General features: G+C 46.2%; 1 protein-coding gene across 2 annotated transcripts; it reads left to right on the forward strand.

Moving 5' to 3' along the window:
• The first annotated feature begins 296 nt into the window (after nucleotides 1-296).
• On the forward strand, nucleotides 297-13978 carry VWA2 (von Willebrand factor A domain containing 2). 2 transcript variants are annotated; one of them, XM_015867369.3, is made up of 12 exons: nucleotides 297-598; nucleotides 1348-1406; nucleotides 1800-1874; nucleotides 2239-2372; nucleotides 3100-3209; nucleotides 7282-7476; nucleotides 7612-7742; nucleotides 8538-8670; nucleotides 9479-9534; nucleotides 10139-10246; nucleotides 10381-10962; nucleotides 13669-13978. In XM_015867369.3, exons 2-12 carry the CDS (start codon nucleotides 1358-1360, stop codon nucleotides 13785-13787), a joined length of 1692 nt encoding a protein of 563 aa, XP_015722855.1. In that variant the 5' UTR covers nucleotides 297-598; nucleotides 1348-1357; the 3' UTR covers nucleotides 13788-13978. The 2 variants fall into 2 exon arrangements, with proteins under 2 accessions (XP_015722855.1, XP_085410919.1); XM_085554793.1 differs by having other exon boundaries at nucleotides 426-621.
• The last annotated feature ends 188 nt before the right edge of the window (nucleotides 13979-14166 follow it).

Genomic DNA, 14166 nt, shown 5'->3' on the forward strand with positions numbered 1-14166 from the left:
CACTTCTGTGCTTTCCATTGCGTTACACACCTCTGGGTGGGGTAATATAAATACAACGACAGAAACTACTCTCGAATTACTTTAATTTAGAAGAGCAGCACTTGTACTGTGTGCATCAGTGGCACTGCAGGGCAGTCTCCAGCCTGGCTCTATGTGCAGGGGCTGCCCGCTCTGCTCGGGCTGTTGGTTGACCGATACAGCAGCACGAGTCTGAAGTTGAACTTAACAACACTGCTCCTTTCTTCTCTTTTCTTCCAAATCCCAGAGCTCGACACGCAGATTTGTGGGAGGAGCACATACAAGCAGGGAGCGTGAAAGGGGCCGGCCCTAAGCCAGCCAGGTGTGCCCTTACCGTGCAATATACACGGGCACGGTGCCCCTCAATCCCCCTTTTTAGATTACATCCTCAGAGCAGCTATAGATCGCCTTTCTCCCTGCTTTAAGAGACGGCTGCGAGCACAGCACGACCCACCGCACGGCTCTGCCCCACCGCGACCTGCGGGGCGGTCCGGGCACAAGCCGGGCTCCATCCCCGGCTCCTCCTCCTCCCTCCGGAGCCGCCGAGGGTCGCGCAGAGTCCGGCGTGGGAGCGCTGCAGGTCAGCCCTGGCCCGGGACGGGGGTACGGAGGGTCAGCGTGGAGCTGCGGGGCCGCACACGGGCAGCGCTGGGATATCGTATCCCATAGGGGAATGAGGGAGGGGGGGGAGGGAATCGCCCCGAAGCCTCGGGTTTATGGAGCCAGACGTTGCCCTGCTTTGCTGCTCTCGGGTGAGTCGTTTCTGCGGGGTGCGGCACGGGAGAGGTGCTGAGCGTGCCGGGGCAGCTCCCAGACGGGCTGTGCCTGGAGTCTGGAGTTAAAACTGGGTGAGGAAGACACAAAGAAGACTTTATTGAGGCTCCAGGGAGGCTGCCCATGATGCAGGTCCATCAGTCACTGATCTGCCTCAACTATGGCTGCTTGTACATGGAACGTGCAGAACTGGCACCAGCTGCAGCTGTTCAGAGCTGCAGGGGATGATTATAGGATTCATACCTGTGTCTATTGCCTTGAATCATCTCTCAACCTGGTACGCCACCAAGTGTCCCCTGCATTTTTTTCATGACCTCAGCGCAATTACATTTGTGTCTTTCTTTACTTTATGAGCACACAGGAGGAACTTTCTTTTCTATCATTCCTTCTATTTGGATGCTTTTTCCCTGTATTTCCGACCCTTTTTTCCCATTGCTTTTGCCCTGAGCCTGTGTTTCAGAACTCCTCACATGAGACACCCAGCAAAGAGATGTTAGCTGTAGGCAAAGAAGTCTGCTTTAGGAATTGGGTTAATATTCCTTTCCTTTCTTTCAGATTTGCCATCATGCACCTCTTGCCATTCAAGTCCCTCTGTGTTTTCCTGCTTCCCCAAGGTACTGAAAGCCATCTTTTTGCATCAGGGGTTTCTGTGCCGGATGTTTCCCTGTCTCTAGATGGAGTTCTTTGTGGGAGGGATGTGCTGAACCAGTGCCTCCCCAGGAGAGCGTGGGTGAAGCCCTGGAATGAGGGAAAAAGCAATACCTGGGTAAATAGCTTTTCAAACATGTCACAGATTGATACGTGAAGAGTCTATTCCAAACAAAAGATGATTATTTCTATACTCAGAGTTCATAGATGTCTCCAGTTGCAACTGCTTGATGTGTCTGTACCTCTGATTGTTATCTCCAGAGCCAAACCTCCCCCAGCTCTCATTCTTGCAGTTCTCTCATTATTTTTTTAAAGGCAGTTTCTAGTGTTGATGGGTGATTACCTGATTTGTCCCACAGTTTGGTTGGCATCGGGCATGCAGGAAATCCATGCTGACCAAGAAACGATTGGCAAGATCTCAGCTGCTGGCCAATGTAAGTTTGCTTTCATAAAGCATGACTTTTACCTTCTACATTCTATGTCAGTGCCTTGAAAAGGTCTCTATAGAGTAGGCAGGCTGTCAGCGAGCTCTGTCAGAGGTGCTGGGGAGCTGGCATGTTTCTGCAAGCAAGGGTGACACAAGGTTAAGTCCCTGAAGGTGGGATAATGGGCAGATCTTTGGGAGACAACTCCATCAGTGGCTTGCAACTGCTCAGAGTTTGTGTTTAGAAAAACCAGAATGTGCTTTGGAAAGTGATTTTATTTCTTTTCCTTTACTTCTAATTGTTTTCTACAACATCTGCCCATCCACCTTTGGCAGTCACTTGTGACCTAAGCATGTATCTTGTTCTCTCCTAGTGATGTGGTGCTCAGCTTCTATTGATATCCTTTTCCTCTTGGATGGCTCCTACAGCATTGGCAGGGGCAGCTTTGAAAGATCGAAGCACTTTGCAAGCAAGCTCTGTGATGTCCTGGACATCCATCCAGGCAGGGTGAGTGTTGAGAATGAATCCTTTTGGTTTCAAGCAGCTTGATGAAGTGTGAGAAGGCCAGTGGAAACTTACCGAGTGATACGGCAAAACTCAGCCTAGCAGCTGCATGGGTAAGAGCAGGTCTTGGCTGGATGCCTGTTTCATCCCTGCAATATTTGCAGATCTGGGAGGCTGTTTTCTTAAATACTTTTCATAGTCTCTGTTAATCCTTAAATAGGACTGAAAATTAGTAGCGTTTTTAGCTTTGAAGATGTCACATTCCACTAAACTCCTTCTAAAGCTTCAGTGCAATATTCTGGGCAATATAAATGATTTTGCCTGTTTACATTTTCAACTACAGGGCATGGTTTTAGGGCAGGCAATGGAAAAATAGTTGCCTGCTGCGCTTAATGCAAGAAGGAGCTGCTGTTAGCAATAGAGAGACTGCCCCCACAGTGTCTGATTGTTAAACTTGCTATGTTTTTGAGGCTCTAAGCTGCTCTGTGAGGATAAGTACAGATCTTAAGCTTCCTGTAGCTCCCATGTTGTTTGCAGCTGAGCTTTTTTTGCCTTGTTTGTAACCTGTATAGATATTACTGTGCCCTCTTCTGAAGTTTACTTAGAGAGCCAGGAGTTGGACATGCAAATAGTGTTTGTTGTGATAAGATTTAGTGTTCTCCAACCTGTAAATTACTCATAAAATTGACACCTGCACAGACATAGTTCATACTCTAACCTTGCCTTTTAGGTCCGTGTAGGAATGGTACAGTTTGGTTCAGCTCCCCACCTTGAGTTCTCACTGGATTCCTACGTAACCAAACGAGAAGTGAAAGACAGGATCAAGAGGACAGTGTTCAGGTCAACTAATTCTATGGATTTTCTCTTTTTTCTGAGCTGTGAATGATTTCTGGACTGAGAATTTACTGAAGTGTAGACGTTGGCACCTCAGCTGTGTGTATACGAATGTGCTGCACTCAGGAAAGGGGATGAATGACCGTTGTCTGTGATATGTGATGCTTAGTCTGTCTTTGTCAATGCAGGCTGATAGAGAGGGAGACTTTAAGCATCCCTCCATAAGGTGGTAGACGGAGGAGTGTTTCTGTGCTGAGCAGTGGGTTATGTCCTTCCTCAGGCAGGAGGTGCTGGGCTGGGGCACCCTGCCATTGTTTGCAGGGCTGCTGTAGGGATGTGCTCACATATCCACAGCTATGGCTTATAGAGGCAGCAGCAAGCATTGTCTTCCCATCCATCTAAGCACTGGCAGGGCAGTGTGCGGCTTGCATTTCTGGTGATTATAACGTCCTTTGTCCTCAGAGGTAGTGATGAATTGCTAGTCCCTTGAAATCTGTGCAAATGTGCCTGCTGAATTCAAGAGGATCTGGTTTTCAGACACAAGCCTTTTTCTTCCTGAATGTTAAGACTTGGATGTGTTCCCATGACCTTGGAAAATGGAGCCAAAAGTCCAGAAACTCTCAGGGGCTCTCAAAATCCAAACTTTTAATCTCTGAGAAATATTTTTTTGGATCTAAAAAGGATCTGACATCTACCCCAAATAACTCTTGTTCTGATGACAGGAGTGTTGATACAGCCTGCAGGTGCCCGCTGCTTCATTTGTCGATCTGCGCTAGTGCTGCAGGTTGGCTGGGCATTTCTCAGGGATGTCTGCTGCTCTCAGCATACTGCAAGCAAACTGATCAGTTCTGACTTCCAGACAAGATCTGATGGCTGGGTTTTATTGCGCTACTTTTGGTAAGCTTATCAAATGGTGAAAACCTCTTGTGTAACGTTATGGAGAAAGCTTAGCAGAAATCAAGACACATTTCCCTTCCTTGGCTGTGGCTTAAAGGTCTGTGAGAGCAGAGAAAGAGCAGCGGCATTCAGTGTCTGGCAGTGAAATTCCTTAGTGACAACAGATGGATGTTGACAGATCAAACAGAAATAATGACCTCGTGCTTGGCCGTTTCATCTAGTTTAAATGAAAACCTGACATTTCAAAGTAGATAAAATAGTTACAGATGGATTCCAGTTGGCTTCTGATAAAGCAGGGTGTTTGGTGTCTTGGTTGAGAACCTCCCTGATGTGCTCCCAATGAACCTTTGGCCAGCAAGGCATATCCCAGCCTCATCTCCTGCTCGTGGTGCAGCGCTGGGAGAGGCAGCCCCAGGCAGTGGAAAGGCAGTTGGTTTATTCCAAGACAGATGGTCTCTTTCTGTGAATTTCATCCAAGGAGCTTTTGAATGCATTGGCCCATGTCAACTAAATCTGGCAGTGATCTCAGAAGCAAAATCTCTTATAAATTTGTGTCATTCAAGTTCAGTCACAGTAGAGAAATGTTAGCGCTCTTTCTGAGGAAAGGATGCAGACTTCACCTGCTACAACTTTGGATTCAAAACATCCTTCTTGGATGTGTATTTAAGGCCATCATCCACTGTGCCAAAAACTGGTGAAACTAAATGTACATCAAAAAGAAAATGATGCACAGAGCTTTGGTGCACAGAGACTCTTAGTAACTGTTCCTAATCTTTGGTACTCCTGCAGGCACAGTTTACTGTGTCCATCAAGATGTTGTCATCAAACTGTGCACAATGTATTTTCCCTCGTGCGTAGCACTTCTCACTGAAGCATCTGACAGCTGATGACATCTGATCAGGAAAAGGCAGATGTGGACATACCATGAGCACACAGTCACTGAGCGTGCTTTGAAGTTGTGGTGGAGAGCTGAAAGAAGTTCAAAGTACAAGGGCCTGGCAGGTACTGGGTTAGAAAGTCTCTGTGAAAATCAGAGAGTAGACAGAAAAGCATGAACTTGGGGAACTGGAGCTTGGTGATTCTTGAGGTCCCTTCCAATCCAAGCCATTCTATGAGCATGGGCGTGAGCATGTGCTTTTCTAGAACAAGCAAATTAGGTAGTAAAGCAAAAGAAGGATGTTCAGAAAGGAAATGGGATTGTGAGTGTCTCAGCACAGCTGGAGGAGGTGCCTCCAGGAGGCTGGTGACACTTTTGTTTTGGCTCCCCTTGCTTACACTGGCTGGAGATAAAAGCAACCCTTAAAGGCTGTCACAGGAAGAGATTTATAGCACAGCTTATTGGGCAGAATTAGATGACAGCTGGAAATGTCTCCTCTCATCTAGTGGCTTAATTATCAGCAAGTCTGGAGTGTGTTCCTGGAGAGATGGGCTCTGTCTGATATTGCAAGTCCAGTTGGGCAGCATACTACAGAGCTCTTGTGTTGTGCCAGCAGAGAGCTACCAAGAAAGGATGAGATTTTCTCCTGCCTGTCTTTGCCCAGAGAGGTTGTGGATGCCCCATCCCCAGGGACATTCAAGGTCAGGCTGGATCAGGTTCTAAACATTTGATCAAGCTTTAGGTGTCCCCGTTCATGCCTCCATGTTCTGCCTCCTCTTCAGGGTCCCTGTTAGGTTACCCAGGGCTTTTGCTGAAGTAAGTCTTTGTTGTTTTGATTGTGTATATTCCTGTCATTTCACATGTCATTTTTGGTGACATTTAGTGGTGTGTGAAACATGGAGCCCACCCTTGAGTAGGCATCTGAAACAGTCTTTTCAAGTCTTGTAAGCTAAGAATGGTCTGTGCCCCACAGAGCTCACTATCAAGTACTGCTAGTGCAAAAGAGCAGCCTATAGAGACAGCCACATCTTGTATTCTCTCTTGTGTATTCATAGCAGCCCTCTTTTTATTATCCTATGTAGCAGCAGAGCACAGTAATAAAAAGCACCTTGGGGGGTGGGGGAAAAGGATTGTTTGGTAAGCTGTACCTTGTTTTCTGAAGTGGCATTTAAGGTTGCTTTGTTTGGGAGTTGCAACCCAGCTGCAAGGCTTGAGGTCTGCTGTTCCCCAACACTTAGCTCATTTACCAAGTTGATTCATGTCACTGGTGGAATGTTGTCCCTTGGCACCTGAGTCTTGGTGCTTTGTTACTGTGAGGATCAACAAGTATTGAGCTAATTACTTCCTAACCAGAAACATTCCCTTCCCCGGGGCTGAATTCAAGGGCTGCCAAAATATTGAGGTGGCTGGCGTGCATCCACAAACTGCTTTTGTGGGGCCAGGCAAGAGGGAGAAAATGGTTTATCACAGAAGGACACAAGTGAGTTAAAGAGGATAACTCATTGTGTTTAAAATGACCTCATGCCTATTTCACATGATCCCATCTCCAGAATGAGAAGTGCTGGCTGCAGCCTGTATGAATGCCAGTGGCTGGTGCAGCTTCTCTGTCACACCAGTGCTGCTGCCATAAAACAAGGTGAAGGAATTGCTTTCAGGTGAGTTTAGTGGTGGTGTAGACATCTGGAGCATCAGGTGGCTTTTCTTTATGCTTGTTTTGCTAAGGGGGTACTGGCAGAGCCCTGAAGAAAGCATGCCTTGTATTTGTTCCTTCTGAATTTCTGGGGACAGAACAAGCTTTCAGCATTTGTATTTTCAGAAGCTTTCCTACAGGATGGATAAGTTAACCCTTGTGTTACCAAAGGAGAAAAAGGCACAGACTTTCTGCATGCTGTTGGACTGCAGGCTTTTGGTCCTGGTCTGCAGTGCATAGCGCTCCTGCTGTAGGTCTTGGTCTCAGAACTGCAGAAGATCCTCTGGAGGGAAAGGGATGACATATGGCAGGAGAGTAGAGCACTCCTGCGCATCAGAAGAAAACAAATACCAACATCTCAGAAGTTTTCTGTTGTAATCTGGTTTCCTCTGGGTTGAAGAGGAGAGAGGCAAAGATAAATGGGTAGAGCCTTTGGAAAGGTGACAAGAATGACAGGGTTAGACATCTCTCTGGACGGTCTGTGTGGCAACATACAAAAATATGCAAAGTTCCTCACTACCAGAGAATGGAAATTTGAAAATCAAAAGGTGAATTCAGTAGCAATAGGAGAGGTTTGATCTCTGCTTTTGCAATGCTGTCTCCCTTGTCTCTAGGGGTGGCAGCACAGAAACTGGTCGGGCTCTGAAATACGTTCTCCGTAAAGGATTCCCTGGTGGCAGGAACTTGACTGTCCCCAAGATCCTGATCATCATTTCGGATGGCAAGTCCCAGGGCAATACCGCAATGCCTGCCATGCAGCTGAAGGACAGAGGGACCACAGTTTTTGCAGCGGGAATCAAGTTTCCAAGGTAGGAAACCTTCCATGTATTTGGAAATGAGGGCCCAGTTCCCCAGATGCCAAGTGTGGGGTTTGTTTTGTATTCAGTTCTTTGGGGGTGATGTGGAGCCTGCTTATACCAGTGTCTGAACCCCTTGCTCTGCAGGTGGGAGGAGCTGCATGCTCTGGCCAGTGAGCCCACCGAGCAACACGTGCTCTTTGCTGGTGATGCCAGTGATGCAGCCAATGGTCTGTACAGTGCCCTGAGCAGCTCCATCTGCAGTGTCACCACGCCAGGTAACCGCAGTCCTGACCCCTCCTTACACCTCTGCTTTGAACGCTGTCCGCCTCACTGAGTGAGGAAAGATAAGATAGTGCCAGAAATGGTGCCTAGAGCCAGAGTGTCTGAGGTCCGTGTCTTGGAGCGATCGCATTGAGAAGCCATGTGGTCTGCAGCACTTTGAGATAATCTGTTTCTGGTGACCAGATTTGTCAGATGCCTCTCCAGGCAGCTGTAGGTTGCAGGATCTTAAGTCTTTCTATGGTGTTCACATCAGAAAATGGAAATGCTGGTCTGTGTTTGTGTTGTGAGTAACAGAGGGATTATTCCTCCTAGAGACTGTCATTTCACACATCATTTTTCATGACATTTCATGGTGCACAGAGCATGGATCCACTTTTTGTGTAGGCACACAGCTGTGCTAAATCTTCTGTTATACTTGGCTGTGTGCTGTCAGGCAGGAGCTCACAAGAGATGAAAGAGTCAGCCATGTAGGAACTAGCGTGATCCATAGGTAAAAGTAAATCAAATATGGGAGTAATGAAGGGACAAGAGGGGATGATAAGTGCTGCTGAATTCGGCAGTGCCAGATTGTGTAGCAGAGCAAGGGAGGCAGAAGAGTGTGTACCTAAAAAGCTGGAACATACTGAGATTGACCACGGAGAATTTCTCTTCTGAGATCTCACAGTGGCCTACTGTACTTCGGACAGGTAGATGAAGAAAGGTAATTTGCTTCAAAGTGATGCTCTACACCTATGTGGACTCTGTATTTTTGGGCAGTTGGCACCAGTTTGGTTTGCTGTTTGTTACAGGCTGCAAAGTGGAATCCTTCCCTTGTGAACGCAGAACTCTGGAGACTGAGAGGGAACTGGCTGGAAGCTACGTCTGCTGGAAAGGCTCAAAGCAGCAGAATGTACTGCATGCTTCGCTGTGTCCTTTTTACAGGTGAGTCTGACACCCACATCTCACCAGGGCTTTCCTGGGATGAAGACAACACCTTCTACAATATGACAAATGCATGCTTGTGCCCAAGGCTTCTATTTCATAGAATCATTTAGGTTGAAATGACCTCTAAGATCATTGAGTCCAAAAGTCATGTCTTCTTAGATTAAGGAAACAATGGAGGGAGTTGAAAAATCCTGCAGAGAGGCATAGTTGAGGGTTGAGGTTTCCCAGTCTGAACCTTGTTTTTCTGCTTCCTGTTAGAGCTGTATAAGCTAGATGCCTGAATTAATGTTGAATAAGAAATGTGCACTGCTATACAATTTTCATTCCAATGTAGAGCAAAAAAGTTAACATCTTCTGTAGCAACTTAAAAAGAAAAGAAATAATTGGAAGCCTTAAAAATATGTCTGTAGTTTTCAATACTAGAACAGTGGAAGCATAGAATATCATAAATTGGATGGAACTTTAAAGGATCATCGAGTCAAAATCGTGGCTCTACACAGGACCACCCATAAATCTAACCGTATGTTTAAGAGTATTGTCCAAAAGCTTTTTGAACTCCAGTGATGTTATGGTAGAGTTCAAAAATGGAAGAGCAGTCTTGACAAAATGAAGCATTTTAGTTTTGCTGCTCCACTTAGAATAGATGTTTTCCTTCAAAATATTTGTTTTGAAAAATTGCCTTTTCAAAGGAAAATTCGTTCCATTGAAAATGAAGTATTATCAGCCTTGAAGTTGCCTTGTGTTGATCTTTAAAGCCACAATGGGTTTTATTCTCCTGTTTATAATAATAAACTTCCCATTTCAGATTGAAAAGAGTCTCAATGAAACACCCATCCAGATGCTTTCGAACCATATGTACAGGTAGGACTATTATCTTTTGTGAATTTTATTTACAAAGCAGAAAAGGTAATAAAAAATACAAAGAGGCACTTTTTACCCTCAGTCCTCAAACGTTTGTTCTGAGTGAGAGTTTGAGGCACTGAGTCTGTTTGGAGGCCTGTAGCTAGTGGTATCCCTCAGGGCTCTATACTGAATCTAGTCTCATTTAGCATATTCATCAGTGACCTGGTTGAATGCACAGAGTGCACTCAGCAAGTTTATTGATACCAAATAGGGTGGAGTGGCATATACACTTGAGAACTGCACTGCCATTCAGAGAGACCTTGACAGATTGGAGGTGTGGGCAGAGAAGAATGTAGTGAAGAACATATTTACACAGATGTATGTTCACTGGAATTACTGCAAAGCAAAAGCAGTGAGGTTACAGTCTGCTTTGCTGTCTTCACTGCTGGTAACTGTTCCATCTGTGTGGAGATGCACATGGTCCTGCATCAGTTCATGCGGCAGGAAGATGGGCTGATGTTTGAAGTTTTCCACAGTAATGGTTGTGTTTGTGTTGTCAAAGGATGGGAAAGTGCACATTCCCTGCTGACTTTACATCTTCTCCTTCTTTGGTTCCATTTAGACCCTTGTGACTCCCAGCCATGCCAGAATGGGGGTACGTGTGTCCCAGAGGGACTGGACAAGTACCACTGCCTGTGCCCAGTGGGATATGGAGGAGGCATACACTGTGGTAGGTGTCAGCCTGACTTCTCCTTCCTTCCTTCTCACCTTTCTACACCACCAAGCTTCCAGCAGGCACCAGCAGAGGTGCTCAGCATGCTTCTTTCTGCCATGCATACAACAAGCTACTGTCTCTCTTTTCAGCACCAAAGCTGAGCCTTGAGTGTGGTGTGGATCTCCTTTTCCTGATGGACAGCTCGGCAGGGGTCACGCTGGAGGGATTCCTGCGCTACAAGGCGTTCCTCAAGAGGTTCCTTCAAGCAGTGATGGGCCGGGACTCACCTGTAAACGTGGGGGTGGCCCAGTACGATACCAACGTCAGGATACCCATTGAAGTAGGACAACACAAGGATGTGTTTGGTCTCATGAAGAGCATTGATGCTTTGAATTTCAGTGGAGGAGGAACCCTGACGGGCAGAGCCCTGCGTTACATTGCACAGCATGGTTTTAGGAGCACCCCAGTCTTTGCAGACGTGCTGGATGACCTCCCACGTGTGGTTGTCTTGCTCACTGACTCCAAGTCCCAAGACCCGGTGGCAGAAGCTGCCAAGTATGCAAGGGACAGAGATCTCTTGTTGATTGGTGTAGGCAGCAGCTTTGTGAGGGCAGAGCTGGCTGAAGTGACTGGCAACCCAAAGCAGACCATTATCTACTCAGACCCCCAGGATTTGTTCAACAGGATCCCAGAGCTGCAGAGGAGAATCTGCACTGTGAACAGTCCTGAAGGTAAGAGAGTGATGTAGGGAATGCAGGAGAAGTTTGTCAAACCAAAAGGTCTTCTGAGCAACATTGGGGTGTAGGGGAGGACAGGATGAATGTCCTTGTTTTGCTTGTGTCAGTCACAGGCTGAGGCTCTAAGCTTCCATCATTGCTGTTACGATGGAGCTGTATCTGTTGATGTTAAAAGGCCTTATATCACCCTTCATAGTCAGTGGTTGGCAGTAATGAGTTTGGCCCACAATTTGTTCCTGCTGCTTTTTTTGGAATACATCTATATACTGAAAAGTATTGTTTGCACTCTTTTATCCAGGCTGCCAGGTGCAGTCATTTGATTTGTTGTTTGCGGTGGATGCCTCAGCTGGAGTTGGCCTGGCAAATTTTCTGCTGCTGAGGGACTTTGTCAGGAGCAGCTCTTGGCACTTTACCATCAAACAGGATGTCACCCAAATTGCCCTTGTGGCTTATGGTGGCAGAGCTCACACTGTGTTCACTTTGGACACCCACACAAACAATTCAGCTCTCCTTTAAGGCATCAATCAGGTGCCTTTCCTTGGGGACATGGCCTCTGCCAGCAGTGCCTTACTCCACATTCACAGTGATGTTCGGTGTGAGTGGTGAGATCAGGCTTCATGTGACTGTGCTTTCCATCCCTGTCATGTTTATGTGCTGCCTTCACTGAAAGGTGTAGCTGAGGAGACTTTCTTCACAGTTTCACATCTTGAAGACCAGTCCCCAGCTGGGAAAAACTGAACTCTGAAATCAAGTTTGAAACACTGATGTACTGAGTGTGAGTGCTTCTGTTTGATTGAAATGAGCTTTTCAGAAAGGGAAGCAACCTGGGTTTTTAGGCATTAGCGGTGGAGAAATGCTTCTAGTTCCTTGCTGCTCCAGATGATCCACCTTGTCTCACTTTCAGAATAGTCTAACATCTGTCTTTGTGGTCTGGTGTTTTAAACTCTATGTAAGATCAAATGTAGAAGCAATTAGAGCAGTGCTGTGATTAACAGCACAGTCAAAGGTTGTCTTAATGTATTGGCATTCTGTAGCTTTTTGGGGGTTAGAAAAGACAGCAGAGCTGTCTCGGTGGGCTGAGCAGCCTGTCTCCTGGCAGGCTTCTGCAGGCGGTTTTTACCTGGAGCTTTTCAGTCTGCATCTCCTGCGATGGTATTCTCAGCTGTGTTATTATCAAAACAATCTACTGTACCATGAAATTAACCACAAGGCCACGGGTGAAGGGGAAGAGTCTGCAAGGTTCAGTGCTTCTTGGTAATAACATATCATTTCCTCAGACTGAATTGTTGCTTTCATTTTGTGTGCAGGTAATCACTGTTTGTACATATAGGCTGGGGCCGAGGTTGATGGAAAGATAAGCCCTTCATTCAGTCTTTTGCTTCAAGTTCAAGGCTTAATAACAGAAGCCTTTCACTGTCTGTGAAAGGTCCAAAAAAAAAATATAAAATATGACTCGTGATAAAAGCATGTGAAAAACAGCCTCTGCCTCTGCACACCTGGAGTCTTGTGTTTGTTCTGAGGCACAGCTGAAAAGAGGCCAGAAAAAATGTCTTTGGCGCTAGGAGAAAAGATCCAGAGCAATAATTATATGTAATGACTGCCTCATGAAAATACAGCCCCCAGGGGTCATTGTGGGGTGAAGTGAAAGATGCTTATATAGGGTGATGCAGTGTTAACGGTAGTGCTGGGTGAGAATGGCTACTGTGCTATAATGTATAGTAAGCATTCTGGTGGATAGGAGGTGGAGTTAATATTCTTTCCTTCTCCCTTCTTTTCATATTCCCATTGTGTTTTTTCCTACTGTGGAGCTAAGGGCAAGGCTGCAGGGCCAGACTACACCACGCAGTGGTTCAGTGAAGGAATTTCACACCCTTCCAAGCTCTGCTGCAGAGGTGCCAGAAGGCTGGAAGCAAATTCCTCTGGGATGCTGCTACTTAACCCAGTGCATTCACAGCATGGAACCCTGCCAGCCCTGCTGACAGCTGAGCTCTGCTCTCTTAAGGGGGCTGGGAAATTTGTCACATACTTCAAAAGAATAGAGCTAATAACAGCTTAGGCTGTGGTTGTGGGCTTTTTTTTCCTCTAATCTCCAAGAAAGAAAGGAAAAAAAAATAACCCTGAAATATTTCTTTTGTTGTTTTCCACTCATTTGTGGATGATTTCTTGTTCTTGCTTCTCTCACGTATAAACTCAGCTTCTCTCCAGAGCACAGTGGGGTTTGAACTTTGGTGGTATTTGGGGTTGTGAACTGCTTGGGGTGTGTGTCTCGCTCTGCATTGGCTATGTTTGGACCTGGAGGCTTAGAGGTCTTGTGTGTTCAGCACACAGCTCTGAAGATGTTCCATTTTTGGATCAGAATGTGAGGCAAAGCCAGTCTTTCTCTTTCACAGATTAAACACAGAGGAGTTTGTTGCCTCCTCTGCCAGGTTTGTGTGTTTTGTGTTCTGCTGTCCCCAGAGGACATTTTCTGGGGTTTGGGTTATTAAGTTGCTGTCGTTGTTCTCTGAAGCATTGCTGATGGATATACATTTAACAATTAATACTCTGTCAATGTGCCTGACCCCACTATTCTGCCTGTGTTGTTGCAGAAGCAAAAAGCCCTGTGAACCTCTAACATCTGTGAGCTAAGGCTCAGAAGGTGTTTGCTGTGCATGCTCCTAGAGTGCTTACCTCACATTTGTTTCTCTTCCTCTACAACAGGAGTTCCCCGAGGTGATTCTCCAAGATCCCCAGTCCTCCCTACAGGCTCCCACATGCAGCAGATTCCAAGCAGTTTTCAGCACTTCTCCAGAGCCCACCTGCATCCGAAAAGGTCCTGAGATGCTGACACAGATGTGCAGAGCTCCAGTTCTCCTCCCGTGGGCACTTACTGCTGCTTACAGGCATAACCCAGCAATCCACTGCTACCTTTGGTTGAGTGACTGGGCCATTCCCAGTTCCTGCACTGCACAAACTGGGCTTTCCAGTGCTCTCTTTCTTTTGGAATCAAGTAAATGTTTGATATTAAGTATTTATTTTTGGCATTTTAATGTGTAATTGTTATATTTTTAATAGATTTCTTGAGAGGTCTTTGAGTTAGTCTGAAAACATGTAGACATCTGAGCAATTCTGGAGCTCCCACTGATGGAGGATTATGGAGATGGCAGCTCTGGTTCCCAGAGCATAGGGGTTTTTAAACATATGTTGAAGCAATAGGCT

Source organism: Coturnix japonica, chromosome 8, assembly GCF_054131305.1.
Source record: "Coturnix japonica strain WE chromosome 8, WE-NBRP24, whole genome shotgun sequence".
NCBI lineage: Eukaryota > Metazoa > Chordata > Aves > Galliformes > Phasianidae > Coturnix > Coturnix japonica.

Coding starts and splice junctions, on each gene's coding strand:
- VWA2 (XM_015867369.3), top strand. CDS start 1,358: ATGCACCTCTTGCCATTCAAGTCCCTCTGTGTTTTCCTGCTTCCCCAA. Junction 8,671..9,478: donor TCGCTGTGTCCTTTTTACAG/GTGAGTCTGACA, acceptor TTCCCATTTCAG/ATTGAAAAGAGTCTCAATGA. Junction 9,535..10,138: donor CTTTCGAACCATATGTACAG/GTAGGACTATTA, acceptor GGTTCCATTTAG/ACCCTTGTGACTCCCAGCCA.